This window comes from Trichechus manatus, unplaced genomic scaffold (genome assembly GCF_000243295.1).
Source record: "Trichechus manatus latirostris isolate Lorelei unplaced genomic scaffold, TriManLat1.0 scaffold00067, whole genome shotgun sequence".
Lineage (NCBI taxonomy): Eukaryota > Metazoa > Chordata > Mammalia > Sirenia > Trichechidae > Trichechus > Trichechus manatus.
Window position 1 is genome coordinate 10,873,723 of NW_004444003.1, and position 25,935 is coordinate 10,899,657.

Genomic DNA, 25,935 nt, shown 5'->3' on the forward strand with positions numbered 1-25,935 from the left:
GCGAGCCTTGGGAACGAGCCTTTTAAGTGCCCACCTCCTTTCGTCACTCAGCAGCCTTCAGTGTTTGCCCCGCCCTCCGCCACCCCGTTCCGCTTCCGGCTGGCCAGAACCTGGGTTTCAAAAGTTACCGGTGGCGTCGTCGCGATGGGGAAGTCAGATTTTCTGACCCCCAAGGCCATTGCCAACAGGATCAAATCCAAAGGGCTTCAGAAGCTTCGCTGGTATTGCCAGATGTGCCAGAAACAGTGCCGGGATGAGGTAAGGGGGCCCGGGATGGCTCCGTCTCCTCAGTGCCCACGCCCTGTCCTCGCACAAGGAGGGGCCTCTTTGTAAATCTGAGTTCAAGTCCCTGACGCTGGGGGTTAAGGGTATGGGTTTCAGATACCTAGTCATGCATCTTTGGCAGACTGTTTCTGGGGTCTGCATAGGGCGAATCAACTACTCAGTGGAGCCGTCCTTTCTTCAGCCCCCAGTCCCACCTGGAAATCAGTGACCTTTGACACCTTGTTCCTCCCCAGCCCGCTCCAAAAAGAAATAAGAAGAGGTTTTGCAGCTCTCGAGGAAGTGTTCGTACTCAAGCTATCTTAAAACCGGAGCGTGAATAGTGCAGTGCCGGGCTCTCTAGCAATAACAATCTGTCTGACTTGACATGACTCCTAAGAGAAACAATAATTGGGATTCACACTTCTTTTCGGGATTAGGTGAAAAAGGAACACTAAACTCTTCCACACTACTTATTTAACAAGCGTTTATTGAGCACCGACAGTGTACCAAGCCCAGAATAATATTGTGGTTAAGATTATGGACTACGGAGTCAGACTGTCAGAATTATAAAGCCTAGTTGCGCCACGTACTAGCTGTGTGATCTTGGCCAAGTTACTTAAATTCTCTTTGCCTGTTTATCTATTCTATTCTCTTTCATTTCTCTTTAGTTCTAACTATTTAAATCAAGTTAGAATTCTCACAGAAAACAAACTAGTATAATGAGTATCCATATATCCATTACCCATATTTAACATTTTAAATATTTTTCCATATTTCCTTTTTTCTGTAATGTTTTAAAGTATGTGAATTACAAACATTAGGATATTTCACCTCTAAATGCTTAAGTATACCCCAGACCCCTTGTCGATGAGTCAATTCTGACTCATAGTGACCCTATAGGACAGAGTAGAATTGCCCCATAGGGTTTCCAAGGAGTGGCTAGTGGATTTGAACTGCTGACTTCTTAACCAGGGCACCACCAGGGTTCCAAATACTTAAGTATTTATCTCTAAAATACCAGAATTTTTTATACATAAGCATGTTATGTATGTCATCATACGTAACAAAATTAATAAAAATTCCTTTATGTAATCTAGTACACATTCCATATTTACATTTTCTCAGTTGTCCTTCACATGTGTTTTAAAGCTGTTTTTTTCCCCCCAAAATACTAATAAATATCCGACTGTTCTGTTGTACATAGGGTCACTGTGAGTTGGAACCGACTCCACAGCACCTGCCAACAACAATATCCAGTGAAAAGCCATGAATCGATTTTGGTTATTGTTGTTGTAGTTCCTGTAAATTGGAACTTAGATCTAAAGACTTGATTAGATTCAGGTTAAATGTTTTTGGGAAGAATATTTCATGAGGAAACCTGTGCATTTCATATTGCTTCATATGAAGAATTCCATAATGTCTCGTAGTGCTAAAATTATCGAGTAAAGATGACAGCCTGTAATTTTATAAAGTAATAGTTTCCCCCTTGTGAGAACAAATATTAGCAGGGTAATACTTTGAAATCATGCCAGCGTATCTAGTTTGCCATCAACTTTTTACCTATATGTTTTAGCATCCTTAAGGAGGCCTGATGGTGCAGTGGTTAAAGCATTCGGCTGCTAGCCAAAAGGTGGGTGGTTGGAACCCAGCAGCCACTTTGCAGGAGAGTGCTGTGGCATTCTCCTTCTGTTATGATTTACAGCCTTGGAAACCCTGTGGGGCACTTCTGTGTCCTGTAGGGTTGCTATGGGTCAGAATTGACTTGACAGCTGTAGGTTTATTTTTGTTTGTTTGTTTTTAGCATCCTTGCCTAAATCATTTATTTCATTATGAGTGATTATTTTTCTCATTCAATTATTCTTTGTACATTCATTACTAGCTGATATTCTTTAGTAGAAATGGGCTTTTTCTCATCAACTAGGGAATCGACTCGACAGCAACGGGTTTGGTTTGGTTTTGGTTTTAGGGCCATTTGGTCATCTTTATTTACTTATTTACTTGTATTGTGCTTTAGGTGATATTTGATTATCTTTAAATGTTATCCCAAAATGCAGTTCCTATGGAAAAGGCAGGCTAGATGCATAATTCTTTCCTTTAGTTACCAACTTTCAGAGAAAGGCTCTTGTGGTGGTTCTGGGCCTATGCTGACGTTTCCTACCCGGGATGATGGCCTCGGGGAGGGCGAAGTTGGCCCCCTACAAACTCCCTTCTGTGTCTTCTATCTCTGCATGTTAGAACATAGAACATCCCCAAGATGTTCTTCCTTCCCTTCCCAACTCCTTTGGGTTTCTGAAGTTCAATAACATTAATTCTAGAATTTAATGACATTTTGTTTTCATTTTATTGTTGTTTTTTTTTAATGTATAGAGTGTGAACCTGGTTTTTTATTTATGAGACTGATACTAAGTTTTCTCTTAAGATAAATTTAAGTAATAAGCATGACTCTCACAGTGCACAGATGAGGCACAAATTGTGTAAATTATTCTTGGATGACTAAAGATTTGGAAACCACTCTAAGCAAGATAAAAAAAACCAAACCCATTGCTGTCGAGTCAATTCCGACTCATAGTGACCCTATAGGAAGAGTAGAACTGCTCCCTAGGGTTTCCAAGGAGAGCCTGGTGGGTTTGAACTGCTGGCCTTTTGGTTAGCAGCCATGCTCTTAACCACTATGCCACCAGGGTTTCCTAAGCAAGATAGGATGTTGAAATTTAGGACAGAGGCAATGGGATTGAGCAGAGGGGCTTGATAAGTTACTAAGAAGGCAGCAGAGATTTAGTGCTAAATTTAATGTAGAGAAGATGGAATCTAGTCTAACTGTACTGATTTCTGGCTTGGGTGAGGGATTGGGGATATGTTAGTGCTGTTAACTGAGAGAGGGAATACAGGTGGAGAGGCACATTTTTCATTTATGTTACTAGTGACGAAACCAGAAACCAAATCCGTTGCATCAAGTCGATTCCGACTCATGGCAACCCCAGGTGTTACAGAGTAGAACTGTTCCATAAAGTTTTCTTGGCTGTAATTTTTATGGAAGCAGATCACCAGGACTTTCTTCTGTGGCACTGCTCGGTAGGTTCAAACCACCAGCGTTTAGGCTAGTAAACCAAAAAACCAAACCCACTGCTGTCGAGTCACTTCCATAGGGTTTCCAAGGAGCAACTGGTGAATTCAAACTGTTAGTCTTTTGATTAGCACCCGAGCTCTTTACCACTGCACCAGTAGGGCGCAAACCACTTTTGCCATCCAAGAATCCTTACTAGTGAAGAATGAGATCAAATATTAAGTAGAAGATACTAAGTTAAAGCTTGCATTTTTTTTTTCTTACAATCATATGAAGAAGGTACAAATTTAATATGTTTAATACAAGGTTTATGTAATATGCAACCATGTATTTTGAAAAATGAGCTAAAGCAGAAGAAAGAGTGAAATCCTTTCCCTAAAGGAATTCATTAATGACACATTTTATTTCATTGTAGTTCCTCTAAGCACTTGCATTGCACTCTATATGAAGTAGGTACTCAAGAAGAAGTTGTTAAATTAAGTCAAAAAAAAAATCAGTCTTCTGTTGTTGTGCCCTATAATGTCTGTTTTCTAAAGCAGAATTTTTCTGTCTCTTTAGTAATGTCAAGGATTAATTTCTGATTAGCAGTGTTGCAAGGCTCAACACCATAAAAAAATAAAACAAAAAAAAAACTGATAAGGTACTTACAACTATAGAACATGAGTGATTTGCTTATTTCTTTTACAAATTATCATCAGCAGCTTTTAGGGTTTAATTAAATACTTTATTTAGAGCCCATTATGATGACTTATGAAATCAGAATTTAACTACAGCCTTTACATTTTTGTAGAATGGCTTTAAGTGTCATTGTATGTCCGAATCTCATCAGAGACAACTATTGCTGGCTTCAGAAAATCCTCAGCAATTTATGGATTATTTTTCTGAGTAAGTAACTCAAAGACATTCTTATATCATAACTTTTATTCAGTTGAACATTTAATACATGGTTAGTTTATGTATTGAATGTTGTGTTATTCCTTGCATATTAACATAGCTATATTTTCTTTCTGCTCAGTTTTTATCTTCTTTTGACAGTTTATCATAGTACGAAATTATTACAAAAGTGTTTTTCACAATTTAGTCTTTTCTTCTGCTTCAAATGTACTAAACTATTATTCTAAAACAAAAACAGTTGTGGCTAAGAGCAGTCTCTGGAGTCAGACTGTTGTTAGGTGCTGTGGAGTCAGCTCCAACTCAGTGACCTTATGTATAACAAAACAAAATGTTGCCCAATCCTTCGCCATCCTCACAATCTTTGCTATGTTTTGAGCCCATTGTTGGCAGCCACTGTGTCATTCCATCTCATTGAGGGCCTGCCAGTTTTCCGCTGATCCTCTACTTTACCTGACTTCAAATCTGGGCTCCTCTTCTTTTGAGCTGTGTGACTATGGGAGGGCTACTTAATTTTTCTGTGTTTTAGTTTCCTCATCTGGAAAGTGGGAATAAAAATAGTACTCTCCTCTTAGTAATGTTTTTCTTTCACAGAGTTTATGTAAAGATTAAATGAATAGTTTTGAAGTGCTAAGGGCAGTGCTCAGTACTCGATTAACATTAGCTGTTAATTATTACTGCTGTCATTATTTTTATTATTCTTGCTTCTGTTCATCTTGTTCTTTCCAAACTTCTATACCAGTAGTTCTCAAACGTTTTGGTCTCAGGACCCCTTTACCTCTTAAAAATTATTGGAGTCCTCCACAACGAGTTTTTGTTATATGGGCTGTATCTACTGATATTTAGAAATTAAAACTGAGAAGTTTTAAATATTTTGTTACTAATTCATTTAAAAATAGCAATAATAAACCTATTGTATGTTAAATTAAATAACGTTTTTAATGAAAAATAACTGTATTTTCCTAACCAAAAAAACAAAATTGTGATAAGGATAGTAGTGTTTTACATTTTTGCAAATCTCTTCAGTGTCTGACTTAATAGAAGACAGCTGAATTTTCACATCTGCTTCTGCATTCAGTCTGTTGTAAAATGATTTGGTTGAAGCATATAGAGATATGTAGTTGGAAGGGGTAGTGATGTCTTAATGGCCTTTTCAGATAATTTTGGATATTCTTCTTTGATACTACACAAAAACGCAGCCAGTGGTAGTTTCTTAAGGTTAGTTGTAATGTAGAATCTGAAACTGTATCAGTGAAGTTTTTGAATTGTTACATTAAAATCCATTGATCTATCTTTTGCCTTAAATGGATCTTACAGTCCTGTGTGATTTTGTAATATCATGCATCGGCCATTTAGAAATTTTTGGTTCACTGACTTATGCAACTCTTCCAAGTGGTGACACATTTTATTGTAGAATATCGTAAAACTGTATGCATTAATAACACTGAACTGATTAGAAACATCTTAAAGTATTGGGAAGTATTTTAAATTTGCAGTGGCAGATACTAGTTTCCCCAAAATTCTAATTTTTGCTTGAAAGCTCAACTTTTATCATTAACAACAAATACTGTCAGTTTCTTTCCTTGATGTGACAAATGTGAGAAAATGTCTACTGAATATCCAAGTTGGGATAGTCATAGTTTATTTTTCAGCCATTCTTTCAAGTAAAAATGGTGATTCATAAAAAAGGTAGTTCAGCTCACACCTCAACCAGTTACATAGATGCTTTTCCTCAAGACCACCATCATACAGCAGCAGAAGCAATTTATGTGTAGTTCTTATTTCATGACACAATATTGGAAAGAAGTGTATTAATATAACTAATGATTTTTAGTGCTTCATCAAGAACATTCTAGATGAAACTAGCATTGATTTTTTTACCACGTGTACGTGGCAATGAAGAATACACTGACTATCTGTACAGTTTGGTACCACTACTGTGATTTGTGTTAAGACACCAGCAGTTTTACTCGCCATTGCTTTTGCACCATCAGTGCCAATAGCACAGCAAAAAAAGTAAAAAATTATTTACTGTCTGTGAACCACCTAAAATCATCTTGAATGCCCCCAGGGTACGTACAGCACACTTTGGGAAATACCATTCTGCCAAGAGCCATCCATCCACATTCAGTGCCTTCCTTTCTACCCCTTGTTCTTTCCTCAGTCCACTGCAGCCTGACTTCTGCCTTTATCAGTCTACTGAAGAGTCACTTATGACTTTTTCTATCTTCATCTTCCTTGATCTTTATTCAGTGGATAATGCTGTTAACTCTTAACTGAAACGCCTCTGTTTCGTGTTCTTTCATGCTTTTCCTTCTACTACTCCCATTGTGCGTACTTTCTTCATTAATTCCTCTTACTCTTCCGGCTCCTCAGATGTCAAAAAGTTCTTCTGGATGCCCACTTGACTTCTTTTCACCCCGCTCTACCCAGTCTCCATGTGTTATCTCAGCCTTTTAACTGTAACCTTTATTATCTGTTGATAACTCAGAAATTTTGATGTTCATTTCTGTTATTTGTCTTGAGTGACAGATTTTTTTTTTCCCCTGGACAGTTCTAGTTTCTGTGTCTTAAGGGTATCTCAAGGTCAGCATTTCTAAAGTTGAACTCAGTATTCCCTCCTCCAACCCTGCTTCATATCTTCTGCTGGCTAATAACTTCTCAGACTCCTAAGCTATAAACCTCAGAGTTTGTGTTTCTATTAAGTTCTCAGGTGATACTGATGCTGGGTACTGTAATTTGAGAATTATTGTTCTGTATTGTCCACAAGAATTATTTTTCTAAATCACAGATTTAACAAATTAATTCCCAAACTTAAATTCTTTAGTGCCTGCATAAAGCCCAACCTCATTAGGATGACATTTCAGGCACTTCAAAAATTCATCCCAACCTTATGTTTTAGCCACATTGTCCTCCCATTATTCTGTTCTACCCCCACTCTCATCTTCATTTTTATCTGTCCTAAACTTCAGCCCATTTAGATTTATTGTGATTTCTCAAATGTGCCATGCTTTCATGTCTCTGTGCTAGCTGAGAATGACCTTCTCTTCCTTCTTCACTTGGGAAAGTCCTGTTTACACTTTATAGTGTCCGTATTATGAGTTGAGGAATCTCTCTCAACTCTTATGTTTTGTTACATCTGTTTTTCAGTTTCACTTCACCATTATTGGTTTCATTAGATCGTAAACTTCTTAAAAGTCAAGATTTATACTTTATTCACCTATGTTTATCTACCATTTAACACAGTGTGCTCTCAGAAGAACACATCAAGTACCAGTTTCATTGGAATAAGGGTAGTGTTGTTATAGATAAAGTGAGGTGGTTATGCCACATTCAGTAGCACTAAAAGACTTCTTGTAGGACCATCTGCAAACATGTGTAGTAACTTTTGCTAACTGGTTTGCCAAGACAAAACATTTCAATTCCAAACTGACTTTTAACTTTAATTCTTCTTGAAATCTATAATCTTTTGGTATTCTTTTCTTGTCAGTTTTTATAGGTTCATAACATACAGATTTCATAAATCATTTGAGCATTAACACTGTATGATTGTTTAAATTTCAGGAATATATTTGTAGAAATTACCTTAATGTTTTTCTTTCTTTCCTTATCAGGGAATTTCGAAATGACTTTCTAGAACTTCTCAGGAGACGCTTTGGTAAGCCTCTTAAGTATTGTGTAAATAGTAATTTTCTAATTTTATAGTATTCTCAGAATCAACAATGTCATATTTTGATCATAGGAACTAAGAGAGTTCACAACAACATTGTATATAATGAATATATCAGCCATCGAGAGCACATCCATATGAATGCTACTCAGTGGGAAACTCTGACTGATTTTACTAAGTGGTTGGGCAGAGAAGGTAAGCATAATAGTTGTTATATGGCTCCATTGCAGAGAAAGAACTGTCATAATTGCTATGTAAATTTATGGAAATGAGGATGAGTAGGGCAATTAAAAAACTGGGGGAGAGGATTGATTTTGTTTATTACAGTTGAATACAAATGTCAGTAGTTCTTTAGACAATGTGAGGATTTAACACTGAAGCATCCTCTCATTTAGATTAAGAGTTATTAACAATCTCTTCAGTTGTTTTCCCTCATATTCATCTTACTTTACGAGACTTTTCTTATTCCCTCTTAAGGTGGTTTTTAATTTGCTTTTCCTAGTCTTCGTAGAATGAAGAATTTGGGAAAAGAAAGGAGAAATTTTGTGTCAGTGTATTACTTTATTCACTGTGTTATTTTATTCCATTTTAGGGGAATAATTTAAGTTAATAGAGTATCATGAACTTATTGGATGTTTAATATTGAGACACAGTTAAGAAATAACTATGTGAAATAACGCTTGTTTCATGTGTTTGCCTTGTTTAAATATGTTGCCTTAGCTTAGTAGAAAAATCAAAATAGCATTCTTTTTCTGTTTAAAAAGATTAAAAAAAATTCCATTTAAAGTATCTAAATCTCATCAACTTTAAATATGAAAAATTCATGTGCACATCAATTTGTATATTTGAATATGTTTGAATAAGTACATTTAAATGAAAGTGAGTAAATAATGCAGAGGTAGAGTATTTTATTTATGCTTAGGTTTAACTTTGATTGTCTAAAAATGTATGGTATTTGTTATTTTTTTAAGGCTTGTGCAAAGTAGATGAGACACCAAAAGGTTGGTATATTCAGTACATAGATAGGGACCCAGAAACTATCCGCCGGCAACTGGAACTAGAGAAAAAGAAGAAGCAGGACCTTGATGATGAAGAAAAAACTGCCAAATTTATTGAAGAACAAGTGAGAAGAGGTCTGGAAGGGAAAGAACAGGTGGGAAATATCATCATCTATAAAGGCAACATAAAAAATCTTAAGAAGCAGATTTTTTTTTAGATATTGTTCCTTAATTAAGAGGAGAAAGAACATGGCATACCATAAAAGCACAAGTTTTGGGGTTGACAAACCTGGGATCAATTCCTGACTTACTAATTTCATGATCCTGTATAATTATATAATCTTTCTAAATCTCAGTTTCCTTATATCTAAAATAGAGGTAACATATAATGTAGAAGAAGACGTATAAACAGATATGTGAGTAGAGTAATTAATGCAGTGCTGGAGATAAAGTGTGTGGGAATGTAGAGGGCCAAAACTTACTTCACCCTGGGGAGGAGAAGGAATATGTGAAGGTAGATCAACCTTAGAGCTGAAGAGTCTTAAAGAATTAATGGGTGAAACTCAGGTAAATGGGGAAGAGAGGGCATAGTAAAGGTGGTTCCAGTGTTAGGATTACTAGATCAAGGCATTTATTTCAACAAATGTGTATCAGGTGCCTCCTGTTTGCCATGCACTCCTCTGGGCTCTGGGAATACAGCAGTGAACAAAAGATGTAAACATCCCTGCCCTTGTGGAGCTTTCATACTAAAAGTTGCGTGTGAGAAGGAAAATACAGCCTGGTGTGTACATGAGCCATTTAGTGTTTAAAAAATTTTTTTATTGAGATGTTGTTGATGTTGTGTGCCGTCAAATCAATTCCGATTTATAGCGACCCTCTATAACAGAGTAGAACTGCTTCATAGGGTTTCCTAGGCTGTAATCTTTATGAAAGGAGTCCTGGTGGCACAGTGGTTAAAGCACTCTGCTGCTAACTGAAAGATTGGCAGTTTGAACCCACCAGCTGCTCTGCAGGAGGAAGATGTGGCAGTCTGCTTCCATAAAGATTACAGCCTTGGAAACCCTGTGGGCAGTTCTTCTGTGTTCTAAGGTTGCTATGAGTTGGGATCAACTGAACGGCGAGCAGATCGCCAGGTCTTTTCTTCCATGGAGCCACTGGTGGGTTTGAACCGCCTACCTTTCAGTTAGCAGCTGAGCGTTTAACCATTTCACCACCAGGACTCCTTTATTGAGGTAAGGAGCCCTGGTGACGCAGTGGTTAAGTGCCCAGCTGATAACCGAGAGGTTGATGGTTTGAGCCCACCAGCCACTCCCTGGGAGCAAGATGTGGCAGTATGCTTCTGTAAAGATTTACAGCCTTGGAAACCCTATGGGGCAGTTCTCTATCCTCTCAGGTCGCTATGAGTCAGAATTGACTTAATGGCAGTGGGTTTGGTTTTTTTTTTTTAACGTAAAAAAGTGTATGATGCATGTTAATGTTAAGTATACAGCTCAATTTATTTTTACACACACATACAAACATATGCCTGTATAACTACCACCCAGATCAAGAGAGCATTTCTAGTATCCTGGAAGATTCTTTTCTTGCCTGTTCCCAGTTAACTTCTGTCCCCAAGAGGTAACCACTGTTCTGACATACCATTATTTATTATTTGAGTATATTCTTGAACTTCATATAAATGGAATCATACAGTATGCCTCTTTCATGTCTGGCTTCTTTAACTCAAACATAATGTTTGTGCAGTTCATCCATGTTCTTTAGCAGTATTTCACTATCTTTTCATTGTGTAAAATTCCATTTTATGAATGTATTACAGTTTATTCTGTTGAAAAACATTTCGCTTGTCTTCAGTTTTTGGCTATTATGAGTACAACTGCTCTGATCATTATCGTACATGTCTTATATAAGCCATTTATTATAAGGAGTGATGCAGGAAGTAACAGGTGATAAGACTTAAGGACGAGTTTATGAATCAGCTTTTGTACTGTGTTAATTGAACGTCTTGGTGACCAAGTGAGTTTGTATGTAAATGTATTATTATATTAATACACATATAGTCACATAATCTTTTAAGAATTTTCTAGATTAAATTAAAACAAGAACAATGATTAAAGTCCTGTAATAATAAAATTGTTTAAATTCCTGCTTAAGATTGAAAGCTTTTTATTCTTGAAATTCTCTAACCTTTTTAAAATTTAAATCTGTGTTTTCAATAGAGGAAACGTTTTAATTTCCTATTGTGGAAATTAAGAAGAATCACATCTTGTATAAAGTAGCTTACTCTTTGGAATAACATTATTGTTTTGAAACGTTTTAGCTTAATACAGTTAAAACCTTCAAGTTATTTTGTACTTTTCAGATAGAAATAGTATCTTCACCCTAAAAGGCAGGTGAGAGCCTACTGATCATTCTGTGTTTAAATGTATCAATTATTTTAAAAGTAAGATGTTCTTTTGCCTTCCTTTGTGAAATCTTAATATGGGACATTACCTAGGAAAAGAATATTTTAGCTAGCTTTCAAGAACAGCTTTTATTACTAATACAAACAACTATTACCATTTATTGAACACTTACTATGACAGGATCTATGCTAAGTGTTTCCTATTTGTTATTTAACCCTTATAACAATTCTAAGTATATATATTATACCTGTTTTAAAGGTGGAGTAACTGAGGCTTAAGGAAAGTGATAAGACTGACAAAAATCACAAATAGGTTGCAGAGGTGGAATTTATATGCAGCTTTTTGAGTTTTTTTTTTTTTCCCCCAGTCTTAGGCTCTTAATCATTACACTGTATTATCCCATGATGTAGAAAGGTTTTGCTTATTAAAGTAAGCCCCAATCTAATATTCCTAAAGTTCATTACTTTACTTTTTTGTTTTTGTTTCCTGTTTAAATTGTAATAGTAGTGAAAATGTAGCTAAACTTCTGTGTTTGGTACAGAAAGACTACTTTTCTCTCCTTTAGACTAATTTTTATTGGGTGCATATTTGCAATACATATGATTTCTTATTTAGTGTCTTAATAATTTTAGAGTTGTCTCTTAGAACTGTCTTGCAACATAGGTAGCAAGTCATAATTTAGGACTGTTGAATATTGATAGTAAATGCACTGTGAACCAAAACCTTCAAACCTATTTATTTATTTATGTAGGAGGCCCCCGTTTTTACGGAATTAAGCAGAGAAAATGATGAAGAGAAAGGTAGTTGTACTGTTTTTTCCTTCTTTTTTTTTTTTTTTTTAACGTATATGCTTTTGTATTGGCTCTGCCAAAAACTAGCAGCATGTTTAAGAGGAAGACATTTAATCTGTTTGGGTCTCATTTTTCTCATCTGTAATATAAACAGGTAATATTAATGAATTGAATGAGACGCCTTCAGCTACAAGTAACAAAACTGGCTAAAATTAGCCTAAGCAATAAGGAAATGTATTATCTTGCCATAACAAGAATCCTAGAGGTGGGTGGTTCTGAACACCATACTGTCAGCAGCTGGACATAAGATGGCTTCCAGCACATCCAGCCATCAGTGTCCAGGCACCGCATTATCCAGAGGATGCAGGAGAGCATCTTTTCTGGAGTCTCCCAATGAGCAAGGAAACTTTTCTTAGAAGGCACTTCCCTCCCCCTCGCCAGCAAACTTCATTTTGAATGACATTGGTCAGAACTGTGCCACATGTCTCCCTACAAACAGTCACTGGAAAGGGGAATGGAATCATTTTGATTGATTTACATAATCAGAATTTACCCCAGAGCTGAAGATGGTGTGATCTTCCCTGAGCCACATGTGAGAGGTGTAGACACCTAAAAGAAAAAAAAATAGAGTACTGCTAACAAGGGAGAAGACAGGAAGCAACCAGCACTTTCTGCTGTAGCATCAGTCTAGTATGTTTCACAGGAATTTGTAATCTCTGAATGGGAGTATTTTGACTCATTTATTCAAAGTGTCCATAAATGTCTATGTGAGTACACTGGGGTAGCTTGTCTGATAAGTTTTATTATAATTTTCCTGAAATATGTATGGAATAACAATTTTGTTTTCTTTCAGTTACATTTAATTTGAATAAAGGAGCATGTAGTTCAGGAGGAGCAACATCCTCCAAATCAAGGTGAGCTACATTAATAGTTATCTTAAAACTTTAGAATTTTTCTGAAGTGTTGGTTGCTGCATTTTAAAAGCAGCGATATTTTGAATCAGTATTTTCTGGCTGCAGTTTTCTTTATTTTTGGCTTTTGTTTGTTGCAGTTTTTGTTAGCAACTGTTCTTATTTGTCTGTGATGAGATAATTCTGTCTTTTGAGGAAAGGCTCATTTTGATTAAATGCTTCACATGAATAAAATGTTGGTTCTCTGTGAATCCTTCTCCATTTAATGGTTGCTTTTGTGTCACTATAATATTGTGTATTATTTTGTCAGAGTCCACTTATCAGTCTACATGTTAGCTGAGAGGTACATTTTTTGTTTTACTTGCTGTATTGTGATTTTCTGAGGCGCTCATTAAAAACTGTCTTCCCTTCTAGGTGGTATAGTACAGAGCAGGGGTTGGCAAACTTTTTCTATAAAGGGCCAGATGGTAAATATTTTAAGCTTGGTTGGCCATATGTCTTTATTGCAGCCACTTAACTCTGCTGTTGTAGTGAGAAAGCAGCTGTAGACAGTATGTAAACGAATGAGCATGGCTGTGTTCCAATAAAACCTTATTTACAAAAACAGGCAGCAGGCTCAATTTGGTCCACAGACTATAGTGTGCCAACCCTAGTATAGCGTGTAGTCAAATAATTCTATCCATTTTTCATGTTCTTTTTTCTTGCTATTCTTCTGTATTCTTTCACCAAATATTTATTGACCGTTTGTGATGTGTAATGCATTCAGTTATGTATGGAGGTTAATCAATTGTCTTGGTCATCTAGTGCTGCTGTAAGAGAAATACCATGAGTGGATGGCCTTAACAAAGAGAAATTTATTTTCTCACTGTCTAGTAGGCTATATAAGTCCAAATTCAGGGTGTCAGCTCCAAGGGAAGGCCCTCCTGTCTCTGTTGGCTCTGGAGGAAGGTCCTAGTTGTCATCAGTCTTCCCCTGGACTAGGAGCTTCTCTGCGCAGGAACCTCAGGTCCAGAGGACGTGCTGTGCTCCTGTTGTTTCTTTCTTGGTGGTGTGAGGTCCCCAACTCTGCTTGCTTCCCTTTTATCTCTTGTAAGGTAAAACGTGGTGCAGGCCACACCCTAGGGAAACTCCTTTTACATTGGATCAGGGTTGTGACCTGGGTAAGGGTGGTGTTACAGTCCCACCCTAATCCTCTTTAACATAAAATTACAATCACAAAATGGAGGCCAACCACACAATTCTGGGAATCATGGCCCAGCCAAATTGATACACACATCTTTGGGGGGACATAATTCAAACCATGACAACAATAAATAAGACAAAATACTTGTACCTCAAGAAGCTGCCATTATCTACTGGAATTTAGTTTAAGGCTGAGTGATCTTTCCTGTTTTACTTAGTATTTTACATATTGTTTATGACCTAACCCAGCTTTTTCGGTTAGGGTATAGGCTAGTGCCTATTTGCATGACTAAATAAATGGCTAGGAGAGTTGAAGAAAATAAGAGAGTCTGAGACAACAATATGTAGCTGCTTCAGAATGACTTGACAAATGTCATAATATTGATCAAAAGAATATTTCAAAATTAGCACCTGCGTTAGATATCATCAAGAAATTAGTTGAGTTCTGCATGTGGTGCATTTGGAAAGAATTTCCTACTATTGGAATGTAATGATCTAGAAGATGGGCTGGCTTATATTATAATACATATATACATTATAGTTTTAGACCCTTGTTTATTTCTGTTTTCCTTTATTATTCGTTACTCCTGGGTATAGGTGAATGTTAATATTGGTTTCAGTGGCCCTCAGATTATCACCCCTTGTATTAGTTTCCTTTGGCTGCTATAATAAATTACCACACATTAGATTGTTTACAACAACAATTCTGTCATAATTCTGAATACCAGAATTTTGAAGTCAGTATCACTGGCCTGAAGTCAAGGTGCCTACAGGGCTGAGCTCCCTCAACAGGCCCCAGGGGAGAATCGTTTGTGTCTTCCAGCTTCTTTTGGTTGCCTGCATTCCTTGGCTTGTGGCCACATCACTCCAGTCTTCAAGTCCAGCATCTTCAAATCGCTGTCTAATCTATACATCGTTTTCTCTTTTGAGTGTGTCAAATCTTCTCTCCCTCCCTCTTATAAGGACACATACGATTGCATTAGGACTCACTCAGATAATCCAGGACAATCTCCTCATCTCAAGATCCTTCTCTTAATCGCATTTCAAAGACCTTTTTCCCAAATAAGATAACATTTGCAGGTTCCAGAGATTAGAACCTGATATTTTTGGGGGGCCATTATTCAGCCTACTGCATCCGTATGCCAAGGCTTGATACCATTAGTAAAAATATTAGTTCTAGTCTGCCAAGTTCTGTCAGTTCTCAGTATCTAAAACAAAATGTAAGTAGTGTCCAGATAATACAATTGAAAGACACATCTAATTTTTTTTTCTCTGAGATTATGGTGTATTTTTATAGCAGTTGGGATTTATTTTCCTGTCACTTTTTCTGACTGCTACAATGGGCTCAAACATAGTAACGATTGTGAGAAAGGCGCAGGACCAGGCGGTATTTCGGTCTGTTGTACATAGGATCGCTATGAATCAGAACTGACTCGATGGCACCTAATAACAACTGTATTTTCTACTAATCAGACTTTGTTTTTCTTTTCATCTTCATGTTAGCTTTGTGCAAATATTTATCTTTGTTTCATTTTTTTGTAAATATGACAGATGATTAGACTGGTAAGATTCATTTTGTCAACAAATATTAATTGAGCGTCTGTTTTATGTGAGTCATGAGATAGTTACTGCTACAGCACTGGAAAAAAATGTATGGTCCCTCCACTACTGTGAGAGAGGAGTCATATATACAAATGATTATAAAGAATTTATCTGTGTGTAGTTTATAAAAAGTATGATTCTTCTTTTCATCAGTTCTCTGGGGCCAAGTGCGTTGAAGACGATAGGGCCCGCAGGATCAGTGAAACGAAAAGAATCTTCTCATAGCTCAGCCCAATCGAAAGAAAAGAAGAAAAAGAAATCTGCACTTGATGAAATCATGGAGGTACAGTTTTTGAACTGCTAATTGATTCAGCAGAGGAGTGATGTAATTCAAACCTAAGAAAAGTTAAATCATTTTTCCAATTATTAGATAAGTATAAAATTAGAAAAATTTACATATGCTAGTTTCAGCAAAGGAACTTAGCTGCAGTTCAATCTGAATGGCGTTGGAGCCGCCCTCAAAATAGGCTTACTTTTCTTGCCAGAAGTGCTGTCGTTGAAACTCTCTGCGCAATTATGGTCAGTAGGGTTTAGTTACAAGGGCTTTAGTGGCGATTGAAGTTAGAAATGAAGTCTGTTTTCATCTTCGGTAGCTTTGTGTTATTGGGATCCTCCATGGGCCTGCAGGAAAGGCCAGTGTGACTGGAGCATAGTGAGCACAGAGGGAAGAGTGGTATCATTTGAAGTTAGAGAAGTGAGGTCAACATCATGGAGGTATTGTATACCATGGCAGGGATCTTTTTAATTTAATTCCAGGTAAAATGGAAAGCCAGATCCACCTACTTTTGAATATAATATATGCTAAATTTGAACTGTTCTTTGTTCATATTGGAAATTTGGAGGATTTAGGTTGAGGTTTAGAATTAACCAACAAATTATGTTGTTCAGTTGCACTGAAAGTTGGTACTTAGGGTTAACTTTAAGTAGTTGAGAAGGAAAAGGCATGATACGGAGCTATAATGGCCAGACAGCACTTTTTTCCTTTGATCACCCTTTTATTGACATCTCTTAGTTATTTTTCTTTCCTTTCTTCACAAACTTTATCAACATTATCAAATAGTTTCAAATTACCGTCAGACTGTATACCTTTCCATGCTGTGCTAAAGTAGCATTTACGTAAGCACATCTACTCCTTGCTTATCAACTGTCTCAGTATCTGACATTTCTCATTTACAACAATAGTAAAAAATCTACTATCCGACTATTTTGCGAATTAACAACGTATGTCTGGCAGTAACGAATGCCGAGGTGCGAGGCTGTTAAGGTTATGTGTCAACTTGGCTGGGCTTTGATCCTTAGTGATTTGGCAGGTATATGATGTAATTTGGCAGGTATATAATGATGTGATTTGACAGTTATTTAATGATGTAGTCATCCTCCATAATGCTAGTTTTTGCATAACAACCTGGTCTTTGGAACCTAAAGATATAAGTGAGGAGTGGGTGTATTTTAACACATGAAAACATCACGTGATTTCTAGCTTAATGACAGTCACAGAGGAGGAAGCTGGGAGAGGTTAGTATTGTACTGGCAGATAGCCTTACAGTGTTGACTAAATAAAGATTTTTTGTTTTCTTGGTCAGTGACTTGGTTTATTAATTTTTTTTCCCCCCTAAGGTTTATTTTGATTAAACACTAGTTTCACATAATGTTTACTTGTATGTACTGGAACTTTTGAATTATGTTATTTATCTTCTGAGAAGTATGTGTTTTATGATGTTCTTTTGCTAAATAGAGTGGTACTTGAAGTAAACTGAAGATTTTAGAAAGATAATTTTATGAATGTTTTATGTGTTCTATAGATTGAAGAGGAAAAGAAAAGAACTGCCCGAACAGACTACTGGCTACAGCCTGTAAGTGTTCAATGGGAGCTTCTTAAGCTTCATATCTACTTTTAAGTGAACGTTCTAAATAGCATTTAGTATAAATAAAGAAATATTTCAAATATATGTAAATTATATAGCTAGACTTATAGCTTTAATGAATTTTCTATTTCATTTTTAATTGTTGGTTGCACCTGTGTTAGAGTATTACTTCCTGATTGTAGACCAGTAATGCTCCATGAGTTTAATGCAAAATTTGTTAATGGACACCTTAAATTGAAGGCTGGAGTTATTTTCAGTTTTTTCCTATAAGACAAAAGGTTGTGTTTTCAGGAATGAGATTAAAAGGTAGAATTGTAAATGCAGAAATATTTGTCTTCAACTTATGACTTACTGAACTTAGAATACCTGTTTAGGTACTTTTTAGAAAAAAAGCAGGTTTTAGTTTTACAAACCCAGGGAAGCTTTGCATTTTATTGCTTATTTATTATTGTTTATTATTTTTAAAATTATTATTTATTGATACTCTGGAATTTACTGAGATGTGAAGTTTTCATAAAACTCTCGAAGTGCCTTAATTGTTCTTAAAGAGTCTGGTTTAATCAATAACAGGAGGATAAAAAGTAATATTTCATTTAGATATTTTCTGACTTGAGAAATAAGTTCAATAATAGCCCTGAAGGTCAAGAAGTCCAAGGTTCTATATCCAATAAGGCTCTAATCTCTAAAATTTATAAAATACTGCAACAACTCAACAACAAAAAGACAAACAACCCAACCACAAAATGGGCAAAGGACATGAACAGAACCTTCACCAAAGACAATATCCAAGCAGGCAGTAAGCATATGAAAAGATGTCCACAGTCATTAGCTGTTACAGAGATGCAAATCAAAACTACAATGAGATACCATCTTACCCTGGCTAGAATGGTACTGATTAAAAAAACAGATAAAAACAAATGTTGGCAAGGATGTGCGGAGATTGGAACCCTTATCCATTGCTGGTGGTACTGTAAAATGGTACAGCTGCTATGGAAAATGGTAGGGCGCTTTCTCAAAAAACTGGAAATAAAACTACCCTATGATCCAGCAATCCCACTACTAGGTGTATACCCTAGAGACCTAAAAATAATGACATGAATAGATATCTGCACACCTGTGTTCATTGCTGCTTTATTCACAATAATAAATAAATAGAAACAAGTGAAGTGCCCATCAATGCATGAATGCATAAGTAAATTGTAGTACGTACAATAGAATACTAAGCAACCATAAAGAATGGGAAAACATAACATGAATGGACCTGGTGGGCATAATGCTAAGTGAACTAAGTCAAACATATAAGGACAGATTTTATATGATTCCTCTTTTATAAGCAGACAGAAATAGGTAAATATATAGGGACCAATCCTCATTGGTGGTTAACAGGGAAAGGAGGGGAGTGGGGAAAGTATGTTTTGTACTGTAGAGACTAGGAAAGTGGCACCAAATGTAGATGTCGGCACAGCACAATCAAAGAAAAACGAGTGTTTCAGCACATATGGATGAGTATAGCAAATTGTACAGGTGTGTACATAGGTGAGGATAGATAGAAGTATCTATAGGTATGTGCAAATACACATATGTGGATGCAGGCACATATATTCATTGAAGACACAAATATGGAAACTCCTCAGACATAACCAAACACCTTCCACCATTGGTTTTCTGGGTTTGAAGACAGGACCATGATCTCATGGGACAACTCAGTCAGTTGGCCTAACATAGTTCACAAAAATCATCATCTGCATCCTAGTGAATTGAGTAGCGTCAGGGGTCTTAGAAGCTTGCATGCGGCCATCCAGCACACAACTACGGGGTCTCTACTTGCCAGAAGAAAAACAGTAAGATGGTAACCCAAAGCGCAGAGACAAACAGGTCTACACAAGCCACAGCCTCATCAACTCTGAGACCAGAAGAAGTAAATGGTGCCCAGCTACCACCACTGACCGTTCTGACCATTGTCACGATAGTTGGTCCTGGATAGAACGGGAGAGAAATATAAAGGAGAACTCAAAAATTTACAAAAGTCAGACAACCTGAAACAGTAGGGAACAGAGGACCCCCTGAAACTATCACCCTGAGACACTCTTTAAACCTAGAACTGAACCTATCCCCTGAGATCACCTTTTAGTGAAATAGCAGAGTAGCACACAAAATAAAGGCTATTACCCGTAAGATCGGTGCCCTGCTTAAAAACCATTAGTATGAGACCATAAGGTCAACAATTACCCAAAAGCAGAGATGAGAAGATAAGGGGACAGGAAAACTAGAGTACTGGAAAAGGAAAAAACTGAATTTAATTAAAGAGAATGTTGCCACATTGTGATAAATGTAACTAATGTCCCTGAATAATTTGTAGGGAAATTGTCAAAAGGGAACCTAACTTCCTGTGTAAACTTTCACCAAAAACTCAATTGTATATTATTTATTAAAAAAAAAAAAAAAAGTCCTAAGTTCTAATTCAGGTATTTGTAGCCATTTTTCTACTAGCTTGAAAATAATTTAGCTTCCATGTCTTATACAATGGGAAGCATTCCTAGCTGATGATAATGTGAAGGATCATGAAATAACTTATCTAATATGGAAATACTTGCTGTGTTAGAAGGAAAATAAGTACTATGTATAAATTATTTCAGTTAATTCTCATAACAACTATAAGGTAGTTACTGTTATTATTCCCGTTGATGTAAAAATTGAGTAATTTTCTCAAGGTCATTTAGCGAGTGGTGAGCCAGGATTTCCCCTGCAATCTCTTTCTATAGGTTGTATTTTCAACTACCAAACAGTACTGCCTCTGTTAGTCACCCTGATTCACTGATCTGTTAGTAGAAGTTTTGGTCATTGTAAATTCGAGGGTTATTTCATGGGATGGAAAAATCTACTTTTCTTTCTTATAAAATGATTAAAGGAAGGACCTATAGGGAAGAAACTGCCTATTAATTATTGTGTGGTTTATGCTTTGTTTTTCCCTGTTGAACTAGCTGGCATTGGAATATTAATAGTTGCATATATTATTTATGAAAATATAATGAACAGTTCTGTTTAAAGCAGTATTCTTAACCAGAGTGTACTTCAGAATTTCTTAGAGAAGTCTTTTCAGAATACATATGCTTTATACTACCCCAATCCAGTCTTTTGAGGTGAAGTGCATATTTTCACTAACCTCCCAAGTGATTCTGATGTGTGCCCCTGGTTAAAAACCGTTGGTCTAAAGGAAAAAGAAAACAAAAATCAAAAAATAAAAGCGAAACATTCTGAGTTTTAATTAGTCCAGAAAAATCTCTTCCCACTGATAATACTTACAATTAAATTTTATTTTCTATTTGATAATTTTCTCATAATTCTGATGTTTTTTTCATAGCTTTTACTGGATGTTACGTTGAAAGTGAGGATCCTGCAGATAGTGCTGTAATGACTCAACCTGTCTCTTAGCTTGAAATGGGCAGTATGTTTGTTAAAATAACCAGCAGTTCACAGAGATAGACTTGTAGGGCTTTATTTTTTAAACTTACAAAAGAAATATTTTGAACAGATCTATTGTGGGCAAGGGTCAATAAGTACAGTGATATAATAAGTTGTCTTCAAATTACTATAGTGTGAATCCATAAGTGCCTTTGAGAAATTTAGCCCAGAATTTTCTCTGGCTAAATCAGAAAAGCTGCTTTGGCATTAATTGGCTTCATTTAGAGAAAGTCTTAGTAGAGTAGTCCCTGGGTGGTGCAAATTGTTACACTCTCAACTGCTAACTGGAAGATTGATAAATTGAGCCCACCCAGAGACAACTCCGAAGACAGGCATGGCAATCTGCTTCTTGAAAATCACAGCCTTAAAAACCCTATGGAGCAGTTCTCCTCTGCACACGTGGGGTCACGATGAGTCGGGATTAACTTGACAGCAGTTGACAACAAGTAGAGTAGAGGCTTCACAATATAACAACTGAAGTCATCTCTTAAAGATGTCTTTCTACTATTAAATACTCTCTCCACAAAGTCCTTACTGAGTTTTTAGCATGGCTTGATGAAGTACTTGTGACCATCTAGTACCTCTTTGTTATACTTACTTGAAGCAGCAAATATAGAGTCACTGCCGTGAATATAGCAATAAGTCAGCCTATTTAATTTTCATTATCAGACTTTAGAAAGCTAATCAGGAAAACAATGATAAAGCAGTAAACTCAGAATTGATTAATATGAAACAAGCCCAGATTTCTTGCCCGTTTGAGAATTAGATGCCCAGAAAAGAGATACTTTTAGCTAGAGCTAATCTGGAGGAATCCTGTCTGTATTAAAAATTCAACATAACAAGAAAATAACATTATGAAAAATGCCCTGCATAAAATCAAAGGCTCAGTTCCTTGCAGTTTCCTAATGAGACCTTTGCAATGTAAGGTTTTATCAGCAGTGAACACCAACAGTACAATATACTTGACACTTTTCATTTCCTTGAATGCAGAGAAAGAAAGATGCCATCTATGAAAGATATGATGAGTCTAGATTTTACAGATAAAAGTCCTAGATTTCAAGAAACCTTTACTGTGGAAAGCAGCCATTATATATGTATATTTTTTCCTTCTTGGTAATTATGTTGAGTAAAAGAAGAGAAAGAAGGAATGAAAGATGACCAAGGAAATGTTTTGCCTTGTTAGGAAGGCTTAGAACACCATAATTTTTTTCTTTCTTTTTATTGTTGTTGAGAATATACCCAGCAGAACATAACACCAATTCAAGTTTCTACATGTACAATTGATTACATTCTTCAAGTTATGCACCCATTCTCACCCTCCTTTTCTGAGTTGTTCTTACCCATTAACATAAACTCACAGCCCCCCAAGTTTCCTATCTAATCTTTCGAGAACACCACAATTTATTATTTACCAGAGCACATGATTTAAAATAAAGGAGTAAAATAGAAAAGATAATTTATGTCTTTCTTTTCATCTTTATACTTTGTTGTTATTTTCTAGGAAATCATTGTGAAAATTATAACCAAAAAACTTGGCGAGAAATATCATAAGAAGAAGGGTATTGTTAAGGTAAGGACATGAAGCTGTGAATGGAATTTGTGAAAAAAGCTGGTGGGTGACTAGTGAAGCTGTTTGGTATTCCTTGAAACCAACACCTAGTAGCAGAGGCATTGAGGTTCTTGATGGCTCCATAAAAAGAAAGTTAAATTCATAATTGTGGGAAAAATATTTCATATGCAACCATAGTATATACTTAACCTTGGTCTGTTTTCTTACTTGGGCAAATTGTATATGTACATATGATATCCCATCGATGCCTCTTAAAAGAAACAACTCAGTATGCATGCCTTGATATAGTGAGTAAGATATATTCTCTTCGTTAATGATGGGCAGTATAATTATGCCCCCAGAGTTCCAAAGATGTGCTTCTTGTGTTTTTGCCTGATCTCTCAGGCATCTCTTTTTTGACTGCTCTAGGATTTTAAAGTTTATATGAACACTCTAGTTGTTTTCTCCCTTTTGTTTTTCCTAAATACAGTTTCATCCTAGCACCTAGCCTTGTGCATGCATGAATTGCCCTTCTACTATAATTTAAGCTAGGCAAAATAACCCCTCTTGCTCTGTGTATCTTAAGGTCTTATTCTAAGATCACTAGTCTCTTATTCTTTCCAGTTGAAAACCTTAACTAAGGTTTGAATTGAGTTCTTGATTGAGAACTATATGCTGAGAAACTGTATATGGAATCTATAAAATAGTGTCATTTACAGAAGGAATCAACTTATCTTTTGACTGGAGTTTCATTTGTTTTCGTTCTGTTTATTTTTCTCCTTTTAAATTTGTGTTCATCCTGTAAAAGTGTTAATTTTACATGACAGGAAGTAATTGACAAATATACAGCTGTTGTAAAGATGATTGATTCTGGAGACAAGCTGAAACTTGACCAAACTCATTTAGAAACAGTAATACCAGCACCAGGTAAATCTTTTTGTAGACCATCTAATATGTATGCCATCAAAATGAGTGATTCCATTCTTAAAACCATAGTTTTTTGACATTACTTGATGGTTCTGGAGAGAAGTTTCCTTTTTTAGGAATATATCACTGCCAGTATAACTGATCCTTATTTGACTTCAGATTACTTGGTAGTTTATCAATCCTCTCATAAAGCTGTTGTGTGACATGAATGAATTCTTCATTTTTCAGAATACTTTTTTTTTTCTGAAGCAAAACATAGACATATATGGTTAAAATCACTCATATTAGGGTTATGTTTATGTTAGCTACCTGGATTATAATGTGAAAGTGTGTATTATTTTGCATTTTTTTCCCCTTAATTGTCTTTCCATTTGGGTACTTTGGTGCAACGATAATATCAGTCTGTAAAGTGTCCTCTTACCGTGTTCTTTATTCTTATTCCCCCATCTCACTCTTTTTCCCCCTTGTAAAATAAAACTAATCCTATGGATTAAAAAAATTTTTTTAATTGACATATAGTAAACCGCATATATAAAATATGGAGCCATGGTGGCGTAGTGGTTAAGAGCTTGGCTGCTCACCTTGGAAACCCTATGGGACAGTTCTATTCTGTCCTATAGGGCCGCTCTGAGTTGGAATTGACTTGATGGCAACGAGTTATATAAAATATACGATATGATAAGTCATAACACGTGAAACTATCACTACAATGAAGGTAATGAATATATCCATTGCCCCCAAAGTTTCCTCATTTCCCTTTATAATCCCTCCCGCCTCTTTTGTTCTGCCTCCTCTCTCTTCCTGGGTAACCACTGATCTGCTTTCTGTCACTATAGATTAGTTTGCATTTTTTCTAGAATTTTATGCACATGAAATCATACAGTATGTCCTTTTTTTTTTGTTTGGCTTCTTTTACTCAGCATAATTATTTTAGATTCATCCATGTTATCATGTATGTCCATAGTTCATTCCTTTCTATGCTGAGTAGTAGTATTTCTTTATATGAATATCCCACAGGTTGTTTATCCAATCACCTGTTAGTGGACGTTTTACAGTTTCTGGCTGTTAAAAATAAAAAACTGCTGTGAACATTCATGTAGAAGTCTTTATATGGACTTATAATTTCTCTTGGGTAAATACCTAGAAATAGAATGGCTCTGTCATATGGTAGGGATATGTTTAAATTTTTACAAAATTGCGGAGTCATCTTACGAATTTTAACAGAAGACAAAGTAAGCTAAAAGTTTTCTGGTTATTTGTGGACTGAGCATTTCCTCCAAGTACCTTACACTCCTTACAGTCTAAAACTAAAACATATCCTTTTAAAAAATAAGTGAAATAAATGAGGAGTCTTATAATGTTATACTAAAGTATCCACAAACTATACTTAAGAATGTTACACAGTACTTAAATGATTAAAACTTCTAAGAGAAGGGTTTTGTTTTAGTTATATTCATTCGATATAACTTCATTTTGCTGTAATGGAATGAAAAAAGAAGTAGACATTTTCTTTGCATTAAGTTTTATATTTTCTATTGTAGGAAAAAGAATTCTAGTTTTAAATGGAGGCTACAGAGGAAATGAAGGTACCCTAGAATCCATCAATGAAAAGAGTTTTTCAGCTACTATAGTTATTGAAACTGTACGTATGCTTACACAAAGACAGAAATTTTAAAATGCTTTAAAAATATACCATTGTTCTTTTTCATTGACTTGATCTTGGTTTTATTTTAGAGTTTAAGTCTTGTTTGCCTTCTCTCCTGTTTGGAAATCTATAAGCTTGTTTTCCCCAATGAATGCCATTTTATCTCTAATTATTGTATAAAGCATTGTATCTCTAATTATTGTATAAAACCTGAAAAATACAAGTTAGTATAAATAATTTAAGAAATTACCCATGATCTTCCAACTCAGTGATAATCCCCCTTAATATTTTGATCTATTTCTTTCCAGTCTTTTATTTTATAAAATTGTATACAATATGTACAGTTTTGTATCCTGACCTTTTTTTCACTTACCTAATATAAAACTATTTGGCAGAGTCAAAATAGTGGGCAAAGTATAGTTATAGTTAATGGAGAAAGAGCCACAGAGATCAACATTTTTATGTCCTATGTTCTTTCATAAAGCATTTAGCAGAGATCAGTAAAGTAGTTTGTTTAAAGATGGTAGTTCACTGACAGGTCTTGTGAGTGAGGCCAGGTGAGGTCTGAGCTGTCTTCTGAAGGAAAGATCAGAAACTTGCCTTTCTCCTAATTGCCTAATTCTGTTTAGAACTCTGACGTACCACATTACGTGTCTTTATCTCTAAATGACAGAATTTTTTATCTCCAGTTCAGTGGCCTTTATATTTTGGG

General features: G+C 35.9%; 1 protein-coding gene across 2 annotated transcripts in view; it reads left to right on the forward strand.

Annotated features, from left to right (window-relative positions):
• Positions 1–101: 101 nt before the first annotated feature.
• KIN (Kin17 DNA and RNA binding protein) overlaps positions 102–25,935 on the forward strand; it is a 29,294-nt gene continuing 3,460 nt past the window's right edge. The window contains exons 1-12 of one of the 2 annotated variants that reach the window (XM_004379704.2): positions 102–258; positions 4,119–4,213; positions 7,834–7,877; positions 7,962–8,084; positions 8,861–9,042; positions 12,041–12,089; positions 12,934–12,994; positions 15,929–16,058; positions 17,578–17,628; positions 22,604–22,672; positions 23,479–23,578; positions 25,120–25,220. In XM_004379704.2, coding sequence (XP_004379761.1) covers positions 145–258; positions 4,119–4,213; positions 7,834–7,877; positions 7,962–8,084; positions 8,861–9,042; positions 12,041–12,089; positions 12,934–12,994; positions 15,929–16,058; positions 17,578–17,628; positions 22,604–22,672; positions 23,479–23,578; positions 25,120–25,220 — 1,119 coding nt within the window. In that variant the 5' untranslated portion in view covers positions 102–144. The remainder of the gene's footprint in view (positions 259–4,118; positions 4,214–7,833; positions 7,878–7,961; positions 8,085–8,860; positions 9,043–12,040; positions 12,090–12,933; positions 12,995–15,928; positions 16,059–17,577; positions 17,629–22,603; positions 22,673–23,478; positions 23,579–25,119; positions 25,221–25,935) is intronic. The other variant, XM_023734390.1, reaches the window with a different exon arrangement.